At 58.3% G+C, this 21,567-nt stretch overlaps 3 protein-coding genes across 13 annotated transcripts; 1 reads left to right on the top strand and 2 right to left on the bottom strand.

The window, feature by feature from the left end:
* The first annotated feature begins 3,007 nt into the window (after positions 1-3,007).
* Positions 3,008-4,766, top strand: B3gnt3 (UDP-GlcNAc:betaGal beta-1,3-N-acetylglucosaminyltransferase 3). Its single transcript, XM_075987098.1, has 2 exons — positions 3,008-3,581; positions 3,685-4,766. Exons 1-2 carry the CDS (start codon positions 3,021-3,023, stop codon positions 4,234-4,236), a joined length of 1,113 nt encoding a protein of 370 aa, XP_075843213.1. The 5' UTR covers positions 3,008-3,020; the 3' UTR covers positions 4,237-4,766.
* A 333-nt stretch (positions 4,767-5,099) lies between these two features.
* On the bottom strand, positions 5,100-7,154 carry Insl3 (insulin like 3). The gene is made up of 2 exons (XM_075987099.1): positions 6,521-7,154; positions 5,100-5,648 (listed from the first exon to the last, which is right to left on the bottom strand). The coding sequence occupies exons 1-2, from the start codon at positions 6,711-6,713 to the stop codon at positions 5,446-5,448; spliced, it is 396 nt and encodes a 131-aa protein (XP_075843214.1). The 5' UTR covers positions 6,714-7,154; the 3' UTR covers positions 5,100-5,445.
* A 187-nt stretch (positions 7,155-7,341) lies between these two features.
* Jak3 (Janus kinase 3) lies at positions 7,342-20,730 on the bottom strand. Of its 11 annotated transcripts, none has more exons than XM_075987088.1 (25): positions 19,633-20,728; positions 17,764-17,956; positions 17,477-17,600; positions 17,202-17,313; positions 16,941-17,086; positions 16,415-16,700; positions 15,754-15,876; positions 15,504-15,661; positions 15,263-15,374; positions 14,547-14,733; positions 14,045-14,169; positions 13,760-13,891; positions 13,305-13,389; positions 12,904-13,031; positions 12,073-12,205; positions 11,818-11,969; positions 11,547-11,697; positions 10,810-10,949; positions 10,472-10,661; positions 10,190-10,314; positions 9,920-10,092; positions 9,447-9,564; positions 8,779-8,889; positions 7,716-7,831; positions 7,342-7,594 (listed from the first exon to the last, which is right to left on the bottom strand). In XM_075987088.1, the coding sequence occupies exons 1-24, from the start codon at positions 19,702-19,704 to the stop codon at positions 7,724-7,726; spliced, it is 3,384 nt and encodes a 1,127-aa protein (XP_075843203.1). In that variant the 5' UTR covers positions 19,705-20,728; the 3' UTR covers positions 7,342-7,594; positions 7,716-7,723. The 11 variants fall into 11 exon arrangements, with proteins under 11 accessions (XP_075843203.1, XP_075843207.1, XP_075843211.1 ...); XM_075987092.1 differs by having other exon boundaries at positions 19,795-20,728; XM_075987096.1 differs by having other exon boundaries at positions 7,343-7,594; positions 17,470-17,600; positions 19,795-20,728.
* Positions 20,731-21,567: the final 837 nt, after the last annotated feature.

The following is a 21,567-nucleotide window of genomic DNA, read 5'->3' as shown; positions in this document are numbered from 1 at the left end:
CCAGGCTGGCCTTGAAATCCACCTGCCTCTGCCTCCCCCTGGGATTAAAGGTTTGCTCCACCAATGCAGTGGGGGAAGGGCAGTGAGTGAATCCTGTGCCCAGCAAATGCTACTCAGGGGCTCCACCCTGAGCCCCGCCCCAGCCCCTCACTGGGAGATCCTAGGCCTTCCCTGCAGCCTGCTTCTTCTTTTCCCTCCTGTCCTCCGGAGCCCCTCCTCCTGCTGCTACTTGAAGCTGTTTCTGTTTCAGTTTCAGCATGGATGTGGCAGTCACAGGGACCGCTTTCTCCTCAGTTCCCCCACCACCACCCCTCACCTCTGTTGGTGGGAACAGAACACTGCTCTGGGCTCCATGCCTGGGGACCGCCGGAAATTTTGCGACTTTCTGTGACCTCAGGCTTCTGATACCGCGTCCCACTTCAGCGCCTTGCTGGTGGTGGGCAACAGCGCGCACGCGCAGTGCTTTGCCCATGCACCCAGGTCCCTTACTGGGGTTTGTGTCCTAAAGGGTCTTTCAAGCCCCAGATGCCACCTCCCTCGCCTTGAATCCCCTCCATCCCTCACCCGCCGCATGCGGGTCGGTTTCCATCTAGGTCCTCAGACTTGGTGACAAGCCCCTTTACCCGCTGAGTCCTCCCCAGGCCACTCTCTTCCCTCACAGGTTTAACCTCAGGCTGGGGTGGGCAGATCTCGTGAGTTCAAGGCTGGCCTGTGCTGCACTGTGAGCTGCTGTCAATGCACATGTGTACTCAGGGCCGCTGGGGGTGACAGGTGACCCTGGTTCTGTTCCCAGTGCACTAACACTGAGCTGCCTAAATCACCCCACCCTGTATGAGGCCCCGCCCAGCTCTCTCAGGGTCACCTCCCTCTGTGTCCCCTGAGCTGTGTCTGCCTCACCTCTGTGTGACCCCACATCATCCCCTGCTGCCCCAACCCTTGGCTCCACGGGCCAACTCCCACATTCAGGCAGCTGCTGTAAGGACTGAGACTGAACCAGGTCATGTCCCTCTGTGGTTTGTCTGTGGTCTGCCCTGACACCTGAGTGGCCTTCGTTGAACTCCTGTGCATCCTTCAAAGCCTCAGCCTCGGTGTCCCAGTCCCATTTACTAGGTCACTGTCTTCTCTCTGTGGGACCCTGAATGTCAGGGTCTTCTCCAGGATTAAGATGTCTCAGGCTTCTGGGCACCCACACACAGAGTTGTTGATGAGATGAGGAAAAATATCTTATTTATTTATTTATTTCTGAGACAGAGGCTCAGTCTGTAGTCCAGGCTGTCTTCGAACTCATCGTGTAGACCAGGCTCACCTTGAACTCATGGAGATCCCTCTGCCCCTGCCTCCCTAGTGCTAGGATTAAAGGCGTGTGCCCCATGCACTCCTGGCATGTTTGAGTTTTTAACAGGAGTTTGGGTGGCTTGGCAAAATCTGAAGATCTCGTTCATGTTAACAGAGGTCTAGATGGGGCTGGAGAGATGGTTCAGAGGTTAAGAGCTTTGCCTGCTCTTCCAAAGGTCCTGAGTTCAATTCCCAGCAACCACATGGTGGCTCACAACCATCTGTAATGGGATCTGGTGCCCTCTTCTGGCCTGCAGTCATACACACAGATAGAATATTGTATACATAATAAAAAAAAAAACAGAGGTCTAGCCTAGGTGTTGATAGAGGTCTAGCCTAGGCATTGATAGAGGTCTAGCCTGGGCATTGGTAGAGGTCTAGCCTGGGCGTTGATAGAGGTCTAGCCTAGGCGTTGGTAGAGGTCTAGCCTGGGCATTGGTAGAGGTCTAGCCTAGGCGTTGATAGAGGTCTAGCCTGGGCAGGAGGAATCTTCCCTGACTTTGACTGAAGCTGCTCAAACTTCAGGAAAAGCCTGAGAGCCCTATATGTATCCACTAGGTGAATGAATGAATGACCTAATGACCCATTTCAAACCCACGGGAGTCATAGGTCAGGGTCTGGCTGCTGTGCAGGGACCTGTTCGTCAAGATCAGCTGAATGGCAGCTAACAAAACCTCCCTGTGCAAATCAATAGCAGTAGCAGACTACGTTCCTGAGGCCTCCGGCACTTTTCCAGGGGTCCATCTTGTTTGACTTGGAGGTTCAGAGAGGTCAAACCACTGTGTCAAAATCACACAGCAGAACCCATGGCATAGAGCCAGAGGCCAGCCTGGTCCAGGCAGTAGCAGTGGGTTTGCTTGAAGCCTACAGTCTCAAGGACACTTGTTAACCCCCACATAGTTCCAGGTTCTGTGGAGAAGTTCCAAGACTGCCTGGCTCAGCGCAGATACCGATACCAAGGTAAGTGCTAAGTTTCAGCAGTCATTCAACAAAGACTTGTTGCTGGAAATGCTTTGTATGCGGTGACACGGGGGGGGGGGGGGGGGCAGTTCGGGAGGCGCCAAGGTCAGGGTACAAAGCCAGGGTGTGTGGGCCTGTTCAGTGAGTCTGCTCCCCGTGCTCAGGGTTCCCAGTCCTCAGGCGAGGCGCTTGTAGGCTGAGCCCTGCAGCCTGGGAGGAGAGCCAGGCCTGGTGACACGTGTCAATCCCGCACTCAGGATGCAAGGGCAGGCGGTGGCAGCTCAAGGCCATCCTCAGCTCCACAGCCAGTTTGAGGCCAGCCTGAGCTACACGACTCTGTGTCAGTGGGGAATAAAGTTTCCTGAAATCGAGACCATGTGAACTGGGGTTCCGACGGATTTGTAAGAGTTTACCACAAACATCAAATGCTTTCTGCCTTGGCCTCTCGCCCACTTCATGCTGGGCGGGGCCAGGGCCCGGAAGTGCCAGGGGCCAGAAGGGTCAATGAAGAATGCCTGGGTCACGGATCATTCAAAATGGGTCTTGAGGGAGGGTGGGAGATTGCCAAGGGAGACAGCTGGGGACAAGGCTCCGTGAGGACCTGGTCTGAGTTCGAGTCCAACAAAAATCAATACTGGTAGGGGAGGGCGAGGAGGACTGAGCGTTCGTGTCTGTCCACCCTGGGTCCACAGCTCCCATGATCTTGCTCTAGGCCTCCCTACGCCATGCGGATGCCCCGGCCGCGCCCCGGCGTGATCCTCGTCCTGGCCATGGCTGCCATCTCCCTGCTGCTCCTGTCTCACGTGTGGCCGCCCGGCTGCCCCGCCCTGGAGAGGCCCGCGGAGCCCCAGGAGGTCGCCACGTGGCCCCCGAACCCTCCGCGCGCGGCCTCCGCCCGGTGCCTGGCCAACCTGTCGGTGGCCGAGCACCCGGACTTCAGCGAGCTGCCCGCGCACGTGCGCGATTTCCTGCTGTACCGACACTGCCGCGACTTCCCGCTGCTGCGGGAGCCTCCGGCCGCCAAGTGCGCAGGGCCCGTGTTCCTGCTGCTCGCCATAAAGTCGTCGCCGGCCAACTATGGTCGCCGCCAGGTGCTGCGCCGCACGTGGGCGCAGGAGCGGCAGGTGCACGGGGCGCCGCTGCGCCGCCTCTTCCTCGTGGGCAGCGACCGCGACCCGCGAGAGGCGCGCAAATTCAGCCGGCTGCTGGAGCTGGAGGCGCGGGCGTATGGCGATATCGTGCAGTGGGACTTCCACGACTCCTTCTTCAACCTCACGCTTAAGCAGGTGGGCGAGGGAAGTGGGGTTCTGCAGTATGCGTAAGAGGCCCACGCAGGGAAGGGGGCCCGGGGAACCTCGCCAGCCCGCGTGTCCCCCACTCCACCCGCAGGTCCTCTTCCTGGAGTGGCAGCGGACTCGCTGCCCCGACGCCAGCTTCGTGCTCAACGGGGACGACGACGTCTTTGCGAACACGGACAATATGGTCACCTACCTGCAGGGCCAAGACCCGGACCGCCACCTCTTCGTGGGCCACCTGATCCAGAACGTGGGCCCTATCCGCTCGCCCTGGAGCAAGTACTTCGTGCCCAAGCTGGTGACCCCGGACGAGAGCTACCCGCCCTACTGCGGTGGCGGCGGCTTCCTGCTGTCGCGCTTCACGGCGGTCGCGCTGTTTCGCGCAGCGCGAGACCTCCCGATCTTCCCCATCGACGACGTGTTCCTGGGCATGTGTCTGCAGCAGCAGGGTCTGGAGCCCGCTTCGCACGACGGGGTGCGCACGGCTGGGGTGCGCGCCCCCAGTCCTCGCCTGTCCTCCTTCGACCCCTGCTTCTACCGGGGGCTGCTCCTCGTGCACCGCTTCCTGCCCTTCGAGACGCTGCTGATGTGGGACGCGCTGAGCCAGCCCCAGCTCTCCTGCGGCAAGCTGAGCGCGGTCTCCTGAGACGCTGGGGTGGTCAGCACCCTCCCCCCTCGCCCCGGTTCCTGTCCCCACCCTCGTGCGGTGTCAGGGCAGGTCTGAGGAGCCGGCGTAAGCTTCAAAACCCTCTCGGTACTGCTCACGGTGGCAAGCTCGGGGTTGAACAAGCGTGAGCTAAGGAGAATTGCTGCGGGCCGCGGCCCAGCTCGGAGCTCCCGGTGGCAGGCTCCGGCCTTGCCCTGAGCCTCTGCCTCCGCAGGTCCCCAAGAAAGTGAGGCCGGGGAGCGAGGAGGATCTTGACTTGGCCCCAGTGGTGTCCCTCAAGGACTCAGGGAACAGCGTAGGGATAAGAGGGGTCCTGTGTCCCACAGACGGGTGGCGGGAAATAAAGTCTGTGGAAGGCTGAAGGCGATGGCTTACAGTGCGGGGGACAGAACACGGGGCTTGACCCCTTTTCGTTTTATCGATTTAGAATTATTCTTTCATTGGGTATGCCACGCCGTGGGTAGACAAAGGGTCCACCCCTGGGGCTTGAACTTCAGGCTTGTCGGCAAGCGCCTCTACTCAGAGTCCTCTCGCCAGTGCCAGCTTTAATCTTGTTTCCAGCACTATTCACGTTCTAATGCTGTCTGCGATACTCCGCTCTTTTACCTTGAATATTAACTTACAAAATCGAGCGTCCATTGTGACATCTTCACTTCTCAAGTCCCCTTTGGTCCCCATCCATTCCTTTGTTTTGTTTTCCTCAAAGGTGGGGGCCCCGGTGTGACGTTGTTGCTGCAACAGTGGGGGTCCTAGTCAGGAAGGACACAGAACTCTGCACACCCGGGCGGGGGTGGGCGGGGCAAACCCGCCTAACTTCCCCAAGCAGCGAGCCTGTTTCCCCTGTGTGATCTGGCGTCACCTCAGGTCTTCGTGTGACTGGAGCACAGCCACAGCCCGCCGCTGCCCCCCACCCCCGTGTGGCTTTTCCCAAACAAAATGTGTGAAGTTGCCTTTTTATTTAGATCATCGGGAACACAAGGGGTAGGGGGGAATGACACAGGGCATGTTGGAGGCTCCTCCTGGGGCAGGACCTGTGACCCTCCTTTTTTGGGATCTAGGAATAACTAGGACTCCTCCGAGGCAAACCCGGGCTGTTGCGTTCACACGGGCCCTGGAGGTATAGAGCATCCTGACGGGGGGTGTAGGGGGGAGCTATCAAGGACCCATCGCCTGAGTCCAGGACCCCCCTCAGGTGGGACAGAGGCGCCTCAGGTCTTGCTGAGTGCAGCCAGTGAGACAGCAGCGGTGTGCAGGGTTCATGGAGGCACTGCGGCGGTGGCGCTGAGGAGCCTGGGGAGGAAGCTGCGGGCCGGGGTCCAGCGCAGGGTCCAGCGTGTCAGCCGCAAGCGCATGCAGGAGCTGCCGCTGCTCCAGCCACCGTAGCAACTCCCCTGCAGGCCGAGCAGGAGTCAGTTTAAGTCACTCCAGACACCCAGCACGCGTTTATTATGTGTCCAGTGACTAGGGAGCGCATTCAGAGCGCCTGCGGAATACTCCCGTACTCTCTCAGCTGCTGCCCACACTCACCTTCCATCTGTGTGTGTCCCCATAAACCTCCTGTGAGCCTCAGTTTCTGGGCCTGGAAGGCTGGGGTCCCTAGAGATGCTCTCAGGACTGGGATCCCCCGTTGCTCATTGGGGAGTACCCCCAGCGTCAGGAAGGAGCCACTGAGAGCTATGCACAGGTACCAAGGGGTGTTTCTCCTCTAGGGCTGGAGAAAGAGTCCGCCCCAATCTCCCAGGGAGGGCCATAAGCCAGTGATTCACGCGCAGGGAATGCTAAGGCAAGAAGATTCCTGTGAGTTCAAGGTCACTTTATGTTGTGAAGTGAGAATGTGTCTTTAAAAAGCAATTAGTCAACCCGGCGGTGGTGGCACACGCCTTTAATCCCGCACTTGGGAGGCAAAGGCAGGCAGATCTCTGTGAGTTCGAGGCCAGCCTGGTCTACAAGAGCTGGTTCCAGGACAGGCTCCAAAGCCACAGAGAAACCCTGTCTCAAAAAAAAAAAAAAAGCAATTAGTCAGGTGGTGACGACTTATGCCATTCACCCAAGCAGGCAAGCCTAAGGTGAGGGGTTCAAGGTCATCCTCGAGTACGTCGTGAGTTTGAATCCAGCCTGGGCTACATGAGACCCCGTCCAGAAAACTCCAAAAATGGAAAAGTTAAATTAAAAAAAAATGAATGAACTCCAGTCCCCTGTTATGGGGGCGACACCGTGAGGGATCTGTGCATGTCGGCCCCGCCCCGCCCGGACCCCCACTCACGGTCGCGGGCGTCCACTGGCTGCGTAACTTCGGGGGACCAGAGCGGGCTCCCGCACACCCGCACAAGTGCGCGCACCAGGTGGTGGCCGCAGAGTTTGGCTCGCGTCTCCTGGGGCTGCGGGGCTCGCAGCGCGAGATCCAGAGCCGGGAGCAGCAGCAGCAGCAGCAGCAGCAGCAGCGTCAGCGTGTGCATGATGGCGGGAGGCGGCTCGCGTGGACACCCCTTATAGTGGCTTCGCGCCGCCCACGGGCCTTGGTGGGAACACCGCGTACAGCACGGAGAAGGTCGAGGCTCTCATTTCATGGCCAGAGACCGTGTGTCCAGCCAGGGACCCTGAAGTCCCTCTCCCAAGCGCCAGGACCTCCCATCATTTTTGAACAAGCCAATGCCCCTCTTGCTGGAAGGGTAGCGCCCACGTATTTTGCTGGCACTGGGAAAGCTGAAGCAGGAGAATTACTATGAATTAGAAGAAGTTTGGGCTGTGAAGGAGATGCGAGGGAGTATTTATGATTTGCACCCCCTCCCCTGTTCCCCTACCTCGGGAGCTCTTGTGGGGGACTGTGGGCACCGTTCTGGGTGCCACAGTTCTGGCTCCACCCTTCTTGGGCCTTGGCCTCTGCCGGTCCCTTGCCAGAACCAGTCAGCCAAGGACCGCAGCTGGGCAGAAGGGGGTGGGGGTGTCCTTGGGTCTAGCCAAGGCCTCTCCTCCAGCTGTTCTTCCTCTCAGAACCCCACATTTGGCCCCCAAGTCTGAACCACACGCCATAAGTCAGCTCTCCAACACCCCTAATTCGAGTCATAAACCATTTTTTTTCCTAATGAATTCATTTATTCATTCATCAAACAGTCCCGGAGCCCAACCTGTAAGGAGTTGCACTGAGCCCACAGGGCAGGGGAGATGGATACAGGCACTTTCTGCAGACCCTGACCGGGAGGAAGGGGCGGGTGAGTTCCTGGCCCAGGTGGAGCAGTACTAGGATCTGGAGTTCTGTAGGAGGCGGCTGTGCCAGGAAAGTATTTCCAGAGGTGACAATTGCGCAGATCCTGGGGTCATGTAATTTAACATCTGTATTCTGAAAGGAAAGGTTGGAAGAGGGGGGGAGCAGGGATGAGCAACCTGTAAAGGGTGGGGCCCAGGGGCGGACAGCTCCCTGCTGAGGTCGGACAACCCGCCCATGGGAAACCTACGCTCACCCTGGCTGCTACCCGGGGTTTCCACGCCACAGCGCATCCAGCTGCGGACTCAGGGTGCTGAAGGTCGGTCGGTCCTGCGGGCGGGGCGCCCAGCACAGCTGCATGAGCTCCTGAACCTGAGGGCACAGAGGGAGGTAGGTGGGACCAGAGCTGATGACCCACAACTCTCCATGGCTCCCTGTGGATCTCGGGACAGAAAGTAAGTCTGAAGACAGGGTCTCAGTAACCTTGACTGGCCTCAGACTCGTGGCAATCCTCCTGCCTCAGCTCCAGACTGCTGGGGTGACAGGCATGGCCACAGTTGCCCCACATTTGCTTCTGTCTACCACGTAAAGACACCATGCCCACCTTATGGCCTGGTCTCTGACTGGGAATGACTTCTACCACCTTCTCCAAAGGCACGGTTTACGCTTGGGAGAGGCCTGACAAACCCTTGAATCATCTTTTAAGGCGCCTTAGAACACTGTAGCTCAGTAGTGGGGCGCTTACCTAGAGCATGTGAGGCCCTGGCTTCATTTTCAGCATTGCAAAAAAGTAAATAATAAAAGAAAAAATAAAATATGGATTTGGGAGGGGTCGTAGTGGTGCACGTATTTGTCTTCTCCGTATAGGGGATACTGAGGCAGGGAGATGTCGTCGATTTCCGGGCCGCAGAGGCTGCATAGCAAGATCTTGTCTCAACCAAGGTAAAACAAAAGCCTCGCTGCAGAGCCTCCCTCATTCTGTTAAGCAGGGGCATTCCCATTCTGCATATGGGTAAACCAAGGATCTTCAAAGCACCTGTCACTAGCCACACAGGGACGGGGAGGCCAACTTGGGGCCAGGACCCCAGCAGTTAATCAAGAATGGATACTGGCAGTAGTGGTGCATGCTTTTAATCCCAGCACTCGGGAGGCAGAGACGGCGGATCTCTGCGATTTTGAGGCCAGCCTGGACTACAGAGCAAGTTCCAGAACAGTCAAGGCTGTTACACTGTTACACAGAGAAACCCTGTCTTGAAAAATAAAAAAAGAAAGAAAGAAAGGAAGGAAGGAAACTGGGAAACCGAGGCTGCCTCCCTCACCTCAGTGGGGCACGCAGGAGGCCTTGGGAGGCGCCGGCCCTCTGCCAGCAGCTCCAGAAGTCGGCAGAGCGCTAGCCCATCACGCTCTGGCCCCATCATGCGCAAGAACTCCTGTAGGAAGGAGGGCTGGGAGTCAGGGGGAGGGGCTGGGGGTCAGAAGGGAGGGCAGGGAGTCGGGGGAGGGCTGGGGGTCAGGGGGAGGGGCCAGGAGGGAGGGCTGGGAGTCAGGGGGAGGGGCTGGGGGTCAGGAGGGTGGCTGGGAGTCGGGGGAGGGCTGGGGGTCAGGGGGAGGGACTGGGGGTCAGGAGGGAGGGCTGGGAGTCAGGAGGGAGGGCTGGGTGTTAGGGGGAGGGGCTGGGGGTCAGGAAGAGGGCTGGGAGTCAGGAAAAAGGGCTGGAAATCAGGGCGAGGGCTGAGGGTCAGGAGGGAGGGGCTGGGAATCAGGGGGAGGGGCTGGGAGTCGAGAGGGGGAGGCTGGGGGTCACGAGGGAGGGGTGGGAGTCGGGGGGGCTGGTGTCAAGTGGGGAGGGTTGAGGGTCAAGAGGGGGGCTAGAGTAATGAGGAGGATTGGGGGTCAGGAAGAGGTCTGGGAGTCAGGAGGGAGGGGCTGGGAGTCGCGGGGAGGGACTGGGAGTCAGCGGGAGTGGCGCGGCGGGGCGGGTACGCACGGCCGAAGGGCTGCAGCTCTTGTCGCTATAGGTGAAGAGCTCATACAGCACCACGCCGAAGCTCCACACGTCAGACTGGCAGGAGAAGATGTTGTCGGACAAGGATTCTGGGGCGTACCTGCGTGGGGACAGGTGCGAGGTTAGCTCACGTGTATGGGGGGCATGGGCGTGGTCAGGCGCCTCCGTAGTGGCACTGCCCGCAGGAGCCGACTCAGAAGCTCCCGGGCACTAAAGGGATAAGGGGGGGTCCTGTGGGCGTGGTCTACGGGGATAGGACGGGGTTTGGGACTGGTAAGCTTTGTATGATGGGCATCTAGGTATAAGTTGCGTGAGGGGAGGAGCCAGACGGACAGAGAGGAGAAGCGAACCCGAGTAGTATGAAGAGCCGGGCCGTGGGGAGAGGCGGAGCTAGACTAGAAACGGCCGAAGGGGCGGGGCCTGGTGGGCGCGGCGCCTGGGGCTGGGTCTCTCACCAGAAGATGGGGCTCTGTCCTGGCTCGCGGACCACGTAGTAGTCCTTTCCGACCGGCAGTAGTTTAGCGAGGCCGAAATCCGCGATCTTCACGTGCGCCTCGCTCTCCACCAGGATATTTCGCGCAGCCAGGTCGCGATGCACGCAGCGGCGCGCGCCCAGGTACTCCATGCCCTGCAAGGGGCCGTGAGACCCTTGCTGACTCCCAACCCCCAGCGCCAGGATTTCCCACCCCAGGGCCCTCGATCCCCGACCTCCGCGATGACCGCACCTTGCAGATCTGCCAGGCGAACAGCAGCAGGCGGCCGGAGTGCAGGCGCGCGCGGTGGCGCTGCAGGAAGTCCCGCAGGCAGCCACTGGGCAGGTACTCCATCACCAACCGCAGGCTCTGGCGACCTGCGGACAGCGACAATAGCTCTCGTGCACCTTCTACCGCGTGCGTTGGTTCATTCAAGCCTCAACTATGTAAGCCGGGGTTCGGGGGGCGGGGCCGCACGTCACTGCTCAATGGGGCCCGATGAAAGGGAATAGAGGCGGGTTTCGAACCGCTCACCTGGCCCGTAGCTGACTCCCCGGTACTTGACGATGAAGTCGCTGTGCAGCGCCTTGAGGATCTGAATCTCCCGCTGGAAGTCCCTCTGCTGGTCTGGCCCGCTGTGCTGTAGCTGCTTCACTGCTACCAGGGGTCCTGTATTGTCCCCCAGAGGGTCATAGCGGCACAGTTCCACGTTGCCAAAGTTGCCCTGTGAGAGGATGAGGGGTCAGCTGGCTCATCTAGGACTGAGGGCTGCCTGCTCCACCCACTCCGCCCCGCCCACTCACGCCCATGTCCTGCCCACTCATGCCTGCTGTCCGCCCCGCCCACCCACGCTCGTCGCTCTGCCCACTCACCTTGCCCAACAGAGAGATGTATTTAAGGTGCCTCTCCTCAAAGATGGTGGGGTCCTGGCAGGCGTAGAGCTGGGTGCCAGTGCACAGCTCATCTCGGGGACTCAGGCTGCCGGGCGTCGGGTCTGAGAGGAGCTCATAATCTAGGGGTCACATGCGTAAGTGTAATCTTTCTCTGCCTCAGACCGAAATGACTTGCTGTGTGAACTCCACCTGAACATTGCCCTCTCTGTGCACTATAGCCAGCCCGTGGGTACCACGTGGGGAGAGGAAACCATCTCTGTCCAGACAAGGTACTTTCTGTGGGACTCCAATGTTACAAACAAATGGGCCCCAGTGGGGGCAGAGTCATGGAGTGAGGACAGCCTGTGATCCCAGATACCCTCAGATGAGAAATCGTGTCGGCAAAACTTTAAGATTAATAAAATAAAACAAAATCCCAGCACCCCAGAAGGTGAGGCCGCGAGCGCTCTAGTTTGAGAGGCCACCTTGTGAAACAAATGCGTATCGAATCTTGAGCCAAGGGGCCTGTTTGTTGCTGCAGCTGTCTTAGATGGCGCTGACTGTTGGAGCCAGCAGCTTCCTTGTGCACAGTTGAGGACCCTCCCCGCCGCCCCCAGACCCTCTCCTCCCTGGGGACCCTTCCCTCCCCGCCCCTGGTACCCGCCCATCTCCGGGGCCCTCCCACTCCCAGCTCCCAGGACCCTCCTCCTTCTCACCACCCGACCAAGACCGGGCACCTGAGGTAATGAGGCCGTTGAGGTCCCTGAGGATGGCGCGGAAGGAGGGCCGCTGGCCCGGGTCGTAGGCCATGCACTGCGCGATGAGCCCCGCCAGCTCCGTCCACTTTGGGGCCGGCAGCTGCCCCCGGTCCTCGTAGAATTTCAGCTTCTGGGGGGCAGGGAAGGGAGATGCCCGTCACGTGGCATCACCTTGCCCTCCCTCCCCACCCAACCTCGCCCGCCCCTCTCCCCCCTGCATCCTGGCTCCCAGCTCAGTGGCCGCCCCGACCTTGGCGGGTTCCAGCGAGGTGATGTGCACGGGTCCCCCACTGAACACCTCCCACGCGGTGGCGCCGAAGCCCCACTTGTCGGCCTCTAAGCCGAGCGCCCGAGTTTCCTGCAGACACTCGGGGGCCACCCAGGGGATCCTGTCGGTGAGCACTGGAGGACGAGCAATGGGCGGTCACCTTCCGGAAACGCACACCCGTGCGCACCCAGTGCGACTGCGCCTGACTGCAGACTCAGGAGGCTAGCCTGTACTCACTTTCTAGGCTTAGCACTGTGGGGCTGACGCCAGGGTCACTCAGCTTGATGAAGGGAGGACTCCCATCAACCCCCTCTCGAGCCAGGAGCACCTTCCGCGCTGAGACGTTGCCATGAGGGAGGCCTTTGTCTTCCTAAGTGTTACACACACATGGAAGTGTGGGTCAGAGATTGGTGAATGAATACTGTCAGACAAACTCCTCTGCATCCTTCAAAACCTAGCTGCCCAGATAGAACAGAACAGACGCTGGTGTCTCCTGTGGGCTCCTGGCATCTTGTAGCCCTAGTCCCATTATACTGACTTACCGGGCCATCCCTCCCTTACTGGTGAAAGCCCCAAGCCTGGTCAAGACCTCTCTCTCTCTCTCTCTCTCTCTCTCTCTCTCTCTCTCTCTCTCTCTCTCTCTCTCTCTCTTGCTTTTGAGACAGTTTTCTCCCTGTAACAACCCTGGCTTTCCTGGAACTCTGTAGACCAGGCTGGTCTCGAACTCACAGAAAGCCTCCTACCTCTGCCTACAAAGTGCTGGGATTAAAGGTGTGCGCCACCACTGCCTGCCTTCTTGATGAACTCTTACTTAACTTTCCAACCCCCCAAAAGTCCAAGGTTCCCTGCTTTTGAAAAGCCTCTCCCCAGCGTGGCCTCATCACTCACTACTCCCCTTGACACCCGTGGGTGCACTGTTCTCACCCTTGACACTCTCAGTCCTCTGAGCCGACCCCTGTCCTGGTCCCTCACTCTGAACTGGCCACTCTTTCTTCCCACACCACAGAGCCCGTTTTCATTTCCCTGTCCTCTCAGGAGGCTTCCGCTATGAACACAGGGAACACTAACCAAATAGTTGAGGGCATAGGCCAGCTGTTTGACCACCTGCAGCTTCCAGCTGGCTGGCACCAAGTGACCACGCTTGCGTAGGTACGTATCAATTGCGCCTAGATAGACAAATTCCTGCACCATGATGCCTGAGGACGGGAGAACAGGGTTGGTGGCTTGGCTAGCCTCAGCCGGCTCTGGCTCTGCTCTTAGCACAGGTTAGACTTTCCTTTACTATCAGCACAACTAAAGAGATATAACAGAGAGGGTGTGCCAGAAGTGCGATGTTGCACAGTGATTAGCCAGCAAGGTAGAAAGAGAACCAAGTCTGTGGGTGTGGGTCTGGGGTGTGAGGTAGGTGAGTTTGGGGTCGGGAGTGGGTGAGGGGCCAAGGCTGGGTTGGGGTGCAGGGTGAGGCTCACTATCTCCAGCCATGCAGACGCCATGCAGCAAGACGAGGTGCGGGTAGGATACTTGGCTCATCAGGCTCGCGGCTTCTAGAAAGGACTGGGGAGGGAAAGCAGAAGATGCATGGGTTCCTCCCCATCTGTCCCCAGTGTGAGGCTCACCAAGCTGACGAGATGCGCCCAGACTGTGTTGGAAGTCTCTGGTGATGTGATGGGCTCGGGGAAGAGCTGAGATCTCACGCCCTATCAGTAACCCTCAGGACCTCTGCTTGGCTGGGCCTGCTGCTGCTCTCTACCGCCAGGCAAAGCATAGCTGCTCTCGATTTTGGTTTGATGGAGTCCCTATGTCCCTCTGGCCTTGGACTTCTAAGTCCCAGTGATCCTCCTGCTTCAGTGTCCCCCAAGTGCTGGGACAACAGGAACGGCTCCATGCAGGTCTGCATGGCCTTCTGTTCTGGTTCCCACCGCACCTCCATGCAGTTCCGGTGTCTGGCGTCCATGACCTTCAGGAGGACTTCCGTCTCGTGTGTCTCGCCATCCACGGCCTCCCTCCGGCGGCCACGGTAGATCTTGGTGAAAGAGCCGTGACCCAGGTTCTCATGCTGCACGGAAGAAGCCGAGGCAGCGACAGTTGACAGTGGCTCCCATGTCCCCCGGAGAAAGGTCTTGTGACCCTCACTCACTCCAGGCTCCTGGGACCCTCACCCACTCTGTCCCTGGGGACCCTCACCCACTCTGCCTCCAGGGACCCTCACCCACTCCAGGCTGTCCGCAGGGATCGTGTGGAAACTCAGTTGCATCAGCGTGCAGCAGGACGGGGTGCGGCTGGGGGCTGGGGAAGGGGTGCAGCCCCTTCTTACCACTATCAAATTGGACTTTTCTAGGGGGCAGAGGCAAGAAAGCAGAGGTCAGAGGCAAAGGTTCCCAAGAGTCCCCCTCCCCTTCCTGAGGAACTCCCAGAATTCGCTCCTGAGAAGCACCTTGAAAGTGCTGGTTTGTGAGCAGAAGGATCCAGGCCCCAATTATCCTGGGTCAACCAGGGCAGCATTGTGGGGTGGGGAGACATGTCCCAGCGGGGGCTTTGTCTCAGTGACATTCACCCACAGAAAGAAGCCAGGGGTGGCACAAAGTCAGATCGGGCCACGCCTGCCTGAAGACTGCACCAAAAATAGATGGCTGGTTCTTTCCTACTCCCGGTTCCCCGATTTCAGTCCCAGCCAAGAACTGCTAGGACTGGGGGGAGGAGGACCGGCTCACCCTTGGGTCTGGGGGCGCAGCAGAATGTGAGATTCAGGGCAGCACCGTCTACATGAAGCCCAGAATGCCAGCAGGCTGCAAGGAGCTCCCGGAGGCTCCTGTGTGGCTGACTGAGGCCAACCAGGGAGAAGGCCCCGGTGGGGTCCCGGCGGATGAGGCAGCCCTTGTAGTCCGGGCCAAGGGGCGTCTGTGAAGGGAAACTGGACCTGAAGCAGCGGTGGGGAAGGAAGCAGAGCCCCCAGCCCATGCAGCCTCCAATCCTCTGCAGACACTCTTCCAGGAACTGGGAATGTGTGTGTCCCCTGAGCTTTTATTTTTTTGTTGTTTTGTTTTTCCCCTGAGCTTTTTTGAGTTTTTAAAATTACATTTATTTCTGGAGTTTCCGTGTAGATGCACTGTGCACACATGGAGGTTAGAGAGCAGGGTCAGTCCTGTCCTTCCATCAAGTGAGTGCCTGGGATCGAACTCGCATCCTCAGGCTTGGTGGGAAACACCTTTTCCCCTTGAGACAACTGCCCCAAGTCCGTCCTCACATTTTTTGATGCACAGTTTCTCTATGTAGCCCAAGCTGGCCTGTAAACTTGATCCTAGGGTTATATATAATTCTAGGATTATAGTTCAGTACTCTTCAAGAAAAAAATGAATACTCCTGATAGTGTCCCAGCTCAGATGTCACCTCCTCCAGGAAGCCACCCTGCCACCAGCAGTAAACCAACCTGGACGCAGGCAGTGAGAAGAAAACTGTCATAGTCCTGAGGGCTGCGGCGGAGAATGTAGGAGCCCGGGAGGGAGCCAGCGGTCTTCAGTTTGTGGACAGCGAAGTCTGACCTAGGCCAAGACAGAAGGCATGTCAGACTGGGACCAGTCCCTGTCGCCCAGCCACGCCTCCAGGGGTGTCCTCACCACTGTCCAAGACCCTCCGCGACCCCTCTGTGACCCCAGCTGCCCACTCCTCACGTGATGGGTCCGTGGCACATCTCTGCCACCTCCTCCAACAGCCTTGGCGGTGCTACCTCCTTGCAGAAGAAATGCCTGGAGTCGCAGGTCAGGCGGAAGTAACCATCTACGAGGGCCACGAAGGACAGCGCCTCAGGCAGCCCCGGGAATTCTGCTTCCTGCGTGGGAGAACTCTTCAGCAACAACGGAGCCCCACGCCGCCCGCCCTGCTCCCAGGGTCAGCACCAGAGCAGCGGGTCCCAAGACCCACCAGGATGTGGCTGTCCATCCTGGTAACGGTGACCAGCCGATGCTCCCCTGCCGGACCCACGCGCGGGGCCTGCTTGATGCTGAGGTCCACGATTTCGGGAAAGTCACAGAAGGTCTGGAAAAGCTGAGGAAGAAAGAACAGACCGAGGCTGGGGGATTGCATTCCTGAGCATTCAGTGCCTCAGTGAGCCTGCAGCCCTAATCCAGCCCTGCCATACCTACTTTTCCCTCCTTCCCACCCCCAATTCCTAGAGGGGGATTGGGCCTCGAACTAGCCACCCCACCGATCCAATCCCAACTACCCCCTCAGTTTGACCCCACCCCCACCACGCCCTGACGGCCCCACCCACCGACCAGCCCTTGGTGATAACCAGGCCTCAGGTCCCTCCCTAACTAGCTCCGCCCTGCTGGTCCAGTCCCTGCCTCCAGCTAACCACGCCCCTTGGTGTTGCCATTCCCCGCCCCCAAATTAGCCACGCCCATTGACTAGCCTCGATTCTTGATTGGTGCAGGCGGCTCCGCCCCAACTGTTCCCTCGCTGGATTGGTTCCTCTGATTGGGCCCGTCCCCACTCCGGCCTTTAACTGCTCCCCTGATTGGTCCCGTCCCTGGCCGGCTTCTTTACTGACCGCCCCTCCCCCTAAGGCCCCCGTCCCCAGCACCTCTTGGTCCCCGGGGCTCCAGGCGACCCCGCTGCCCCCGGCCACGCGCAGGAGCCCTGGCCCCTCCTGGGTTCCCGGGAGCCCCACGCGGAAGGTCTCGGCGGTGGCCGCCGGATGCAGCCTCTCCAGGTCCAGGATGTACTTGGCCATGAGCGAGTAGCGGTCGGCCTGGCAGGCGACCACGCGGTGCAGCGCCTGGAGCACCGTCCTGCGGATGCGCCTTCTTGTCACGAAGCTCAGACCCTGGATCAGGTCGCGCAGGCCGGGTGGCAGGCAGGCCTTGTAGCTATGGGGTGGGAGCACGCGGGGTCTCAGGGTGGGGAGAGGTGCCCGAAGGACACGCGACAGACATCGGGGACCTATCGGCAGAGGCGGACTGAGGGAGAGTCTGCAGGAGTCAGCTTTTGAAAATGAGGTATGTGTAGAAGTTTGGTAAGGGAAAACGATGGAACCCAGGTCCGCAGCCAGTTGAGACCAGGGAGCGATGGCCCGGGAGCCTCGTCACCGGGCAGGCCCAGGTCCTCACCTGACAGTCTTCAGCAGCTCGCCTGGCCGCTGGGCCTGCTCACGGGCCATCTGCGCCACGTCCAGCACAGCCAGGCTCAGGCACTCTCCCTGCTCCTTCAGGCTGAGGCCCACTGGGAGGCGCCCACTCACCAGGTCACTGCGGTGCTGAGGTCGGGCACAGGCGGACAGCCAGGTGAGGTCCTGCCCAGCCCGACCTGGGAGGTTGTTGCTTTGGGGTCCCCATCCCCGGGTTCAACCTTACCCACCGAAGACTACCAACCTGGGCAAAGAGGTGTTCTAGAACGTGTAAGTCGAGAATGGCGCTGGTCAGATCTTTGCGCAGCCCAAAGCGGTGACATGTCTCCAGTCCAAACCAGTCAGGGAAATAAAACCTGTGGGTTCAGAATGGGGTGGCACACTCAGCTCTGGCTTCACAGAGCCCAAGCTGTCACTGATGGGCTGTGTGGTGGACGGCCCACCCTCTCTGGTCTCAGCCTCTACTGTGGACTGACAGTAACACCACCCTTCCGGTGAATGGAGGAGCTCACTTCCTACCGGAGCCTGTAGACCAAGACTTGAGTGTCCGCGTCCTCCACAGAGAAGATGTGGCTTGGGGGGAACCAGCGAGACAAGTCCTCGGTGGCCAGAGCGAAGAGCGGGTGATAAACAGGCAGGATGCCTGAAGGGATGAGCCATGAGCTCGGTCATCAGTGCAGCAACGCAGGCTGAGCCCATGGCCCTCCCTTACCAAACTTCTCCTCATCTCCCAGAGCCCCAACACCCAGGCTGACCACTCCTTTTCTCAGTAGATGTCTCGCTCAGTCATCTAGGGACCTACTCACCACAGACCTTGGCTGCCCGCACACACAGATCCTCTGCCAAGTAGTCCCCAAAAGAGAATGACAGTCGCTGGGGAGGCCCAGATCCCCGCGGAGGAAGAAGGACATGCAGAGATCCCGCCTCTGAAGATGAGAGGCTGCAAGAACGCTGAGGGATCAGAGGCGTCTCCTCACTCGGAGGTGCCATGAGCACAACCTGGAGAGGCGGAGAGGCGGGTCAGGGAGGACTGTGGCATGCGGGCTGGGGACCGGTGTCTTCTGGCTCTGTGTGAAGTCATACCCTCTGCACTTCTCTGCACCCAGGGCAGACATCTCCAACTGATCCCCAAGCCTGCCTCCACATCCCATCCTAGCCACACAGGCCAGTACCCCAGGCAGGCATGAACAATCAACGGCAGATACAGAAATAGGCCTGAGCAGGAAGCAGAAGGGGTTTGGAGGGATGGGGACAGCTTTCATTCCCTGTGGGTCTTCAGGTCACATGACCAGCTGAGCTGCCTCTGGTGTGATGGTTTGTGGCCTGTTGTCTCCCCAGCCCTTCCTGGTCTCTCTTCACCTCCACATCCAGCCAGCACTTTGTGGGCCTCTTAGGTCCCCACAGTGGGGAGGTTCCCAGCCAGCCTCAGAGTTGGCGCTAGCAAGGGGCGGGACTTGAGCCTCAGGCCTACCACCTCAGGACCAGGAATGTGGTCCGGAAAGACGCTTGCCACCAAGCCTGAAGACAGGCGTTCCATCTGCAAAGCCACATAGAGAGAGGGCGCTTTGACGACAGAGTTGCCCTCTGACCTCTGCATGTGCATCCTCCCATAAAGCAACAAAAGTAGGCATGGTGGCTCACACTCTCCACCACAAAAGTCCATTAGTGGAGGCAGAACACTAGAAGGCCAAGGCCAGCCTGGGCTGCAGGAGACGGGGGTTTAAACAGATAAACAACAACAGAAATACGTAAGTAAATAAATAGATTAAGAAAACGAAGTGCTGGAGACATGGCTGAGTGGCCACCGGCGCTCAGGCAGAGCCTGCATTCAGTCCCCAGCAACCATGGTGGCGCTCAATCATCTCCTGCGCCGGTGGACCCAGCGCCCCCTTCTGGCCTCCATAAGCATTGCATTCATGAAGCTCATGTTCACGGGGCTGTGGGGCCCAGGGCTTTAGTCCCAGCACTCAGGAGGCAGGGGCAGGCGGATCTCTGTAAGTTCCGGACCAGCTTGGTCTACAAAGCGAGTTCTAGGACAGCTGGGGCTACTCACTGAGACTCTGTCTCAACAAATAAACACCCAAAACAAAACACATAAAAATAAAGTAAATAAAAATAAATAAAACTAATGCCAGGCATGGTGGTCACATGCGAGCACTTGGGAGGCAGAGGCAGGCGGATCTCTGTGAGTTTGAGGTCAGCACACTTTTAGTGCAGTCAGTGCTTCATAGATAGATACTGTCTCAAATAAAGAAAATAGAGAAAATTAACCTATCACCAAGGTTCAAGGTCAGACTCGTCTCAAGAAACAAATAAGGGTGGGTGAGATGGCTTAGCAGGTAGAGATTTGCCCCAAGCCTGAAACCCCCAGGAGGAAGAAAAGAACCCACTCTGACAAGGTGCCCTCTGGCTTTCAAAGTGCGCCATAGCAATACACTCACACACAATAAAATTATCAAAAATGTTATTTAAGTATGTAAAAATAAAACCATCATTGTCATTTCCCCCAACTCTTGTTGCTCCTAAGGAGGCTGCAGGAGGATTGCTACGAGTTTGAGGGCTACATAGTGACCAGGCCAACAGGGCTACAGAAGGAGAAGCCAGTCTCAAAATACAAAATGAAAGAAATAAAACAACAAAGCAGATACAAGTCCTAAAGGAGCATGAGCTTTTACCAAAGGAAAGTTCGGGCCCTTTTCCTCCCGCGCCGCGGACCGGAGAGTGGGGGCAGGGAGCCCGCAGCGCATGCGCGCTGCTGCCGCCGCCCGGTGCGGTGTCCTCGGCTGCGTCCGGCTTCCGCGCCCCCAGTGCCCAGTGCCCGCTCCCCGAGCTCCTACCTGCAGCTGCACCGAGGTGGCGGAAGCCGGGCTGTCACAGGAAAGTCCCCGCTCCTTCCTGTGCGGCCTCTGAGCTTCCTGGCCGCCTCATTTACCGAAAGTCAGTACTGGGGGCGGGGCGGGGTTGGAGCCTAGAAACCTGTGAAGCTGAGGCCACCCTACTGGGGTAGGAGCCTGGTGACAGCAGACAAAACAGGAACGGAGGGGGTTGCTGGGGACCTGAGTGTACAGAGGGAGCCCTTTCGAGGGTGTTGTCACGCGTGTCCTTGGAGCCCCTTGGGCCTGCCCGGGCCGGGACCTGCTTTACATTTCAGGCTTTGGTTTCCACTCCACCCCCAATCTTTAACCTCGTAAAGGTTAAAGCAATGCTCAAAAAAACACAGGGGGAAAAACCCAAAACCTCTGACCCACCCAGTCCTGATGAGCTAAGAGGAGACTTCTCCTGGGGACCTCTTCCTCTGAAAACCTCGCCTTCTATTGATGTCTTGCTCAAAACTACAGCCATGGGAGCCTGCACGGCTGAGCCAGCCACACAGCTCGAGTTCGACCCGTGGAACTCACAGACTCAGCCTGAGGGTTTCTGGAAAGAAGTCCTCAGGCCGCAGCAGGTGATGGTGGGAGCCCTTCCTCCATCCCTGGCTCTCCTGACGTCCTCAGCTCCTTAGCAGGCTCCAGACCCGCTTGAGCCCTGCCTCCGTTTACCCATCTGTTGCCAGTGTGGCTGCTCTGTGCAGAAGGAGCCGGTTCCCCCGAAGAACGCCAAGTTATGTTCTCAGATGTCTCTCTCCGAGCAGTTCCTGGAACACCACGCAGAGCAGTCCAGTAAGCCTTTTGGGCTGCCAATACCCAAAAGTTAAGTGAGAAAACAGACTTCAGGAATAAAAACAGGAAGAGAGCCGGTGTGATATGCAGGATGAGGCAGAGGATTGACAGAGGAAACCAAGATGCGCCACTGAAGGGGCTGGGGGCGTGGCTCAGGGGTGGAGCCCCACTGAGGGGCTGGGGGCCTTGACCCAGTGGCCCCGCTTGCACAGTGTCCTAGGTTCCATCCCCGTGTCCAAACTCTCCTGACCTGCAGAAGAGAGAGTGGAACAAAGAATGGGTCTTAACGGCTTTGCAGCAGCGCATTTGAGTTCCATCCTAGAAACTGAGAAATCCTGAGACCTCCAGTTCTTGTTTTGCTGTTGCTTTGTTTCTCTGGGTATCTCTGGGTGTTGCCCTGACTGTGGTGGAATTTGCTGTACACCAGGCATGGCTGGCCTCAGATGCACAAACATCGCCTGCCTCTGCCTCCCGAGTGTTGGGATTAAAGATGTGTGCCTCCACCACCCGACTTCATTTTTAAATTTTTAGATAGATATCAGTGGTAAATAAGGCCACTTCAGGCTGGAGTGTGTGGGGTCCCACAATGACTCGGTTCCCATCTTGACTTAAGGTCAGAGAGTTCAAGCTTGTCAAGGCCAAAGAACAGGATGTTTGACTAAGGGCATGGTTGCTAGATGTTTTGAGTATTAAGGAGGTGATTATGCTTGTTTTTCCTTGAGCCATGCTAAGGAAGCCTTTTGCCCTTCCCTTTTACTTTGGGAATACAAGGGTTGTGAGAAATCACTTGGGGCTGCTGCGGTCTCGACAGGCTGGCTGGTCCCATAGGAGTCCCGGCTGTCCCTGTGGGGTCCTCATTGCCCCCTCATTTCTCAGAAATGTTAATTCCCTTATTTTCCTTCTTCTTGCTTCTTGCAAATGCAGCTGTTTTGTATGCTTTGAACTTTTTGT

Source organism: Microtus pennsylvanicus, chromosome 9, assembly GCF_037038515.1.
Source record: "Microtus pennsylvanicus isolate mMicPen1 chromosome 9, mMicPen1.hap1, whole genome shotgun sequence".
Classification (NCBI taxonomy): Eukaryota; Metazoa; Chordata; class Mammalia; order Rodentia; family Cricetidae; genus Microtus; species Microtus pennsylvanicus.
Note: the sequence above shows the minus strand (reverse complement) of the source record. Positions and strands in the feature narration are given on the sequence as shown.

What these genes read in the sequence shown, in the direction of transcription:
- B3gnt3 (XM_075987098.1), top strand. Translation starts at nt 3,021, where the DNA reads ATGCGGATGCCCCGGCCGCGCCCCGGCGTGATCCTCGTCCTGGCCATG. An exon ending in TCAACCTCACGCTTAAGCAG is followed by an intron (nt 3,582 to 3,684) that starts GTGGGCGAGGGA and finishes CTCCACCCGCAG; the next exon opens with GTCCTCTTCCTGGAGTGGCA.
- Insl3 (XM_075987099.1), bottom strand. Translation starts at nt 6,713, where the DNA reads ATGCACACGCTGACGCTGCTGCTGCTGCTGCTGCTGCTGCTGCTCCCG. An exon ending in GCCAGTGGACGCCCGCGACC is followed by an intron (nt 5,649 to 6,520) that starts GTGAGTGGGGGT and finishes CTCGGCCTGCAG; the next exon opens with GGGAGTTGCTACGGTGGCTG.
- Jak3 (XM_075987087.1), bottom strand. Translation starts at nt 19,704, where the DNA reads ATGCGCTGCGGGCTCCCTGCCCCCACTCTCCGGTCCGCGGCGCGGGAG. An exon ending in AGGGCCCGAACTTTCCTTTG is followed by an intron (nt 17,957 to 19,632) that starts GTAAAAGCTCAT and finishes CCGCCTCTCCAG; the next exon opens with GTTGTGCTCATGGCACCTCC. An exon ending in CGTCTGCATGGCTGGAGATA is followed by an intron (nt 13,032 to 13,304) that starts GTGAGCCTCACC and finishes TCCCGTCCTCAG; the next exon opens with GCATCATGGTGCAGGAATTT.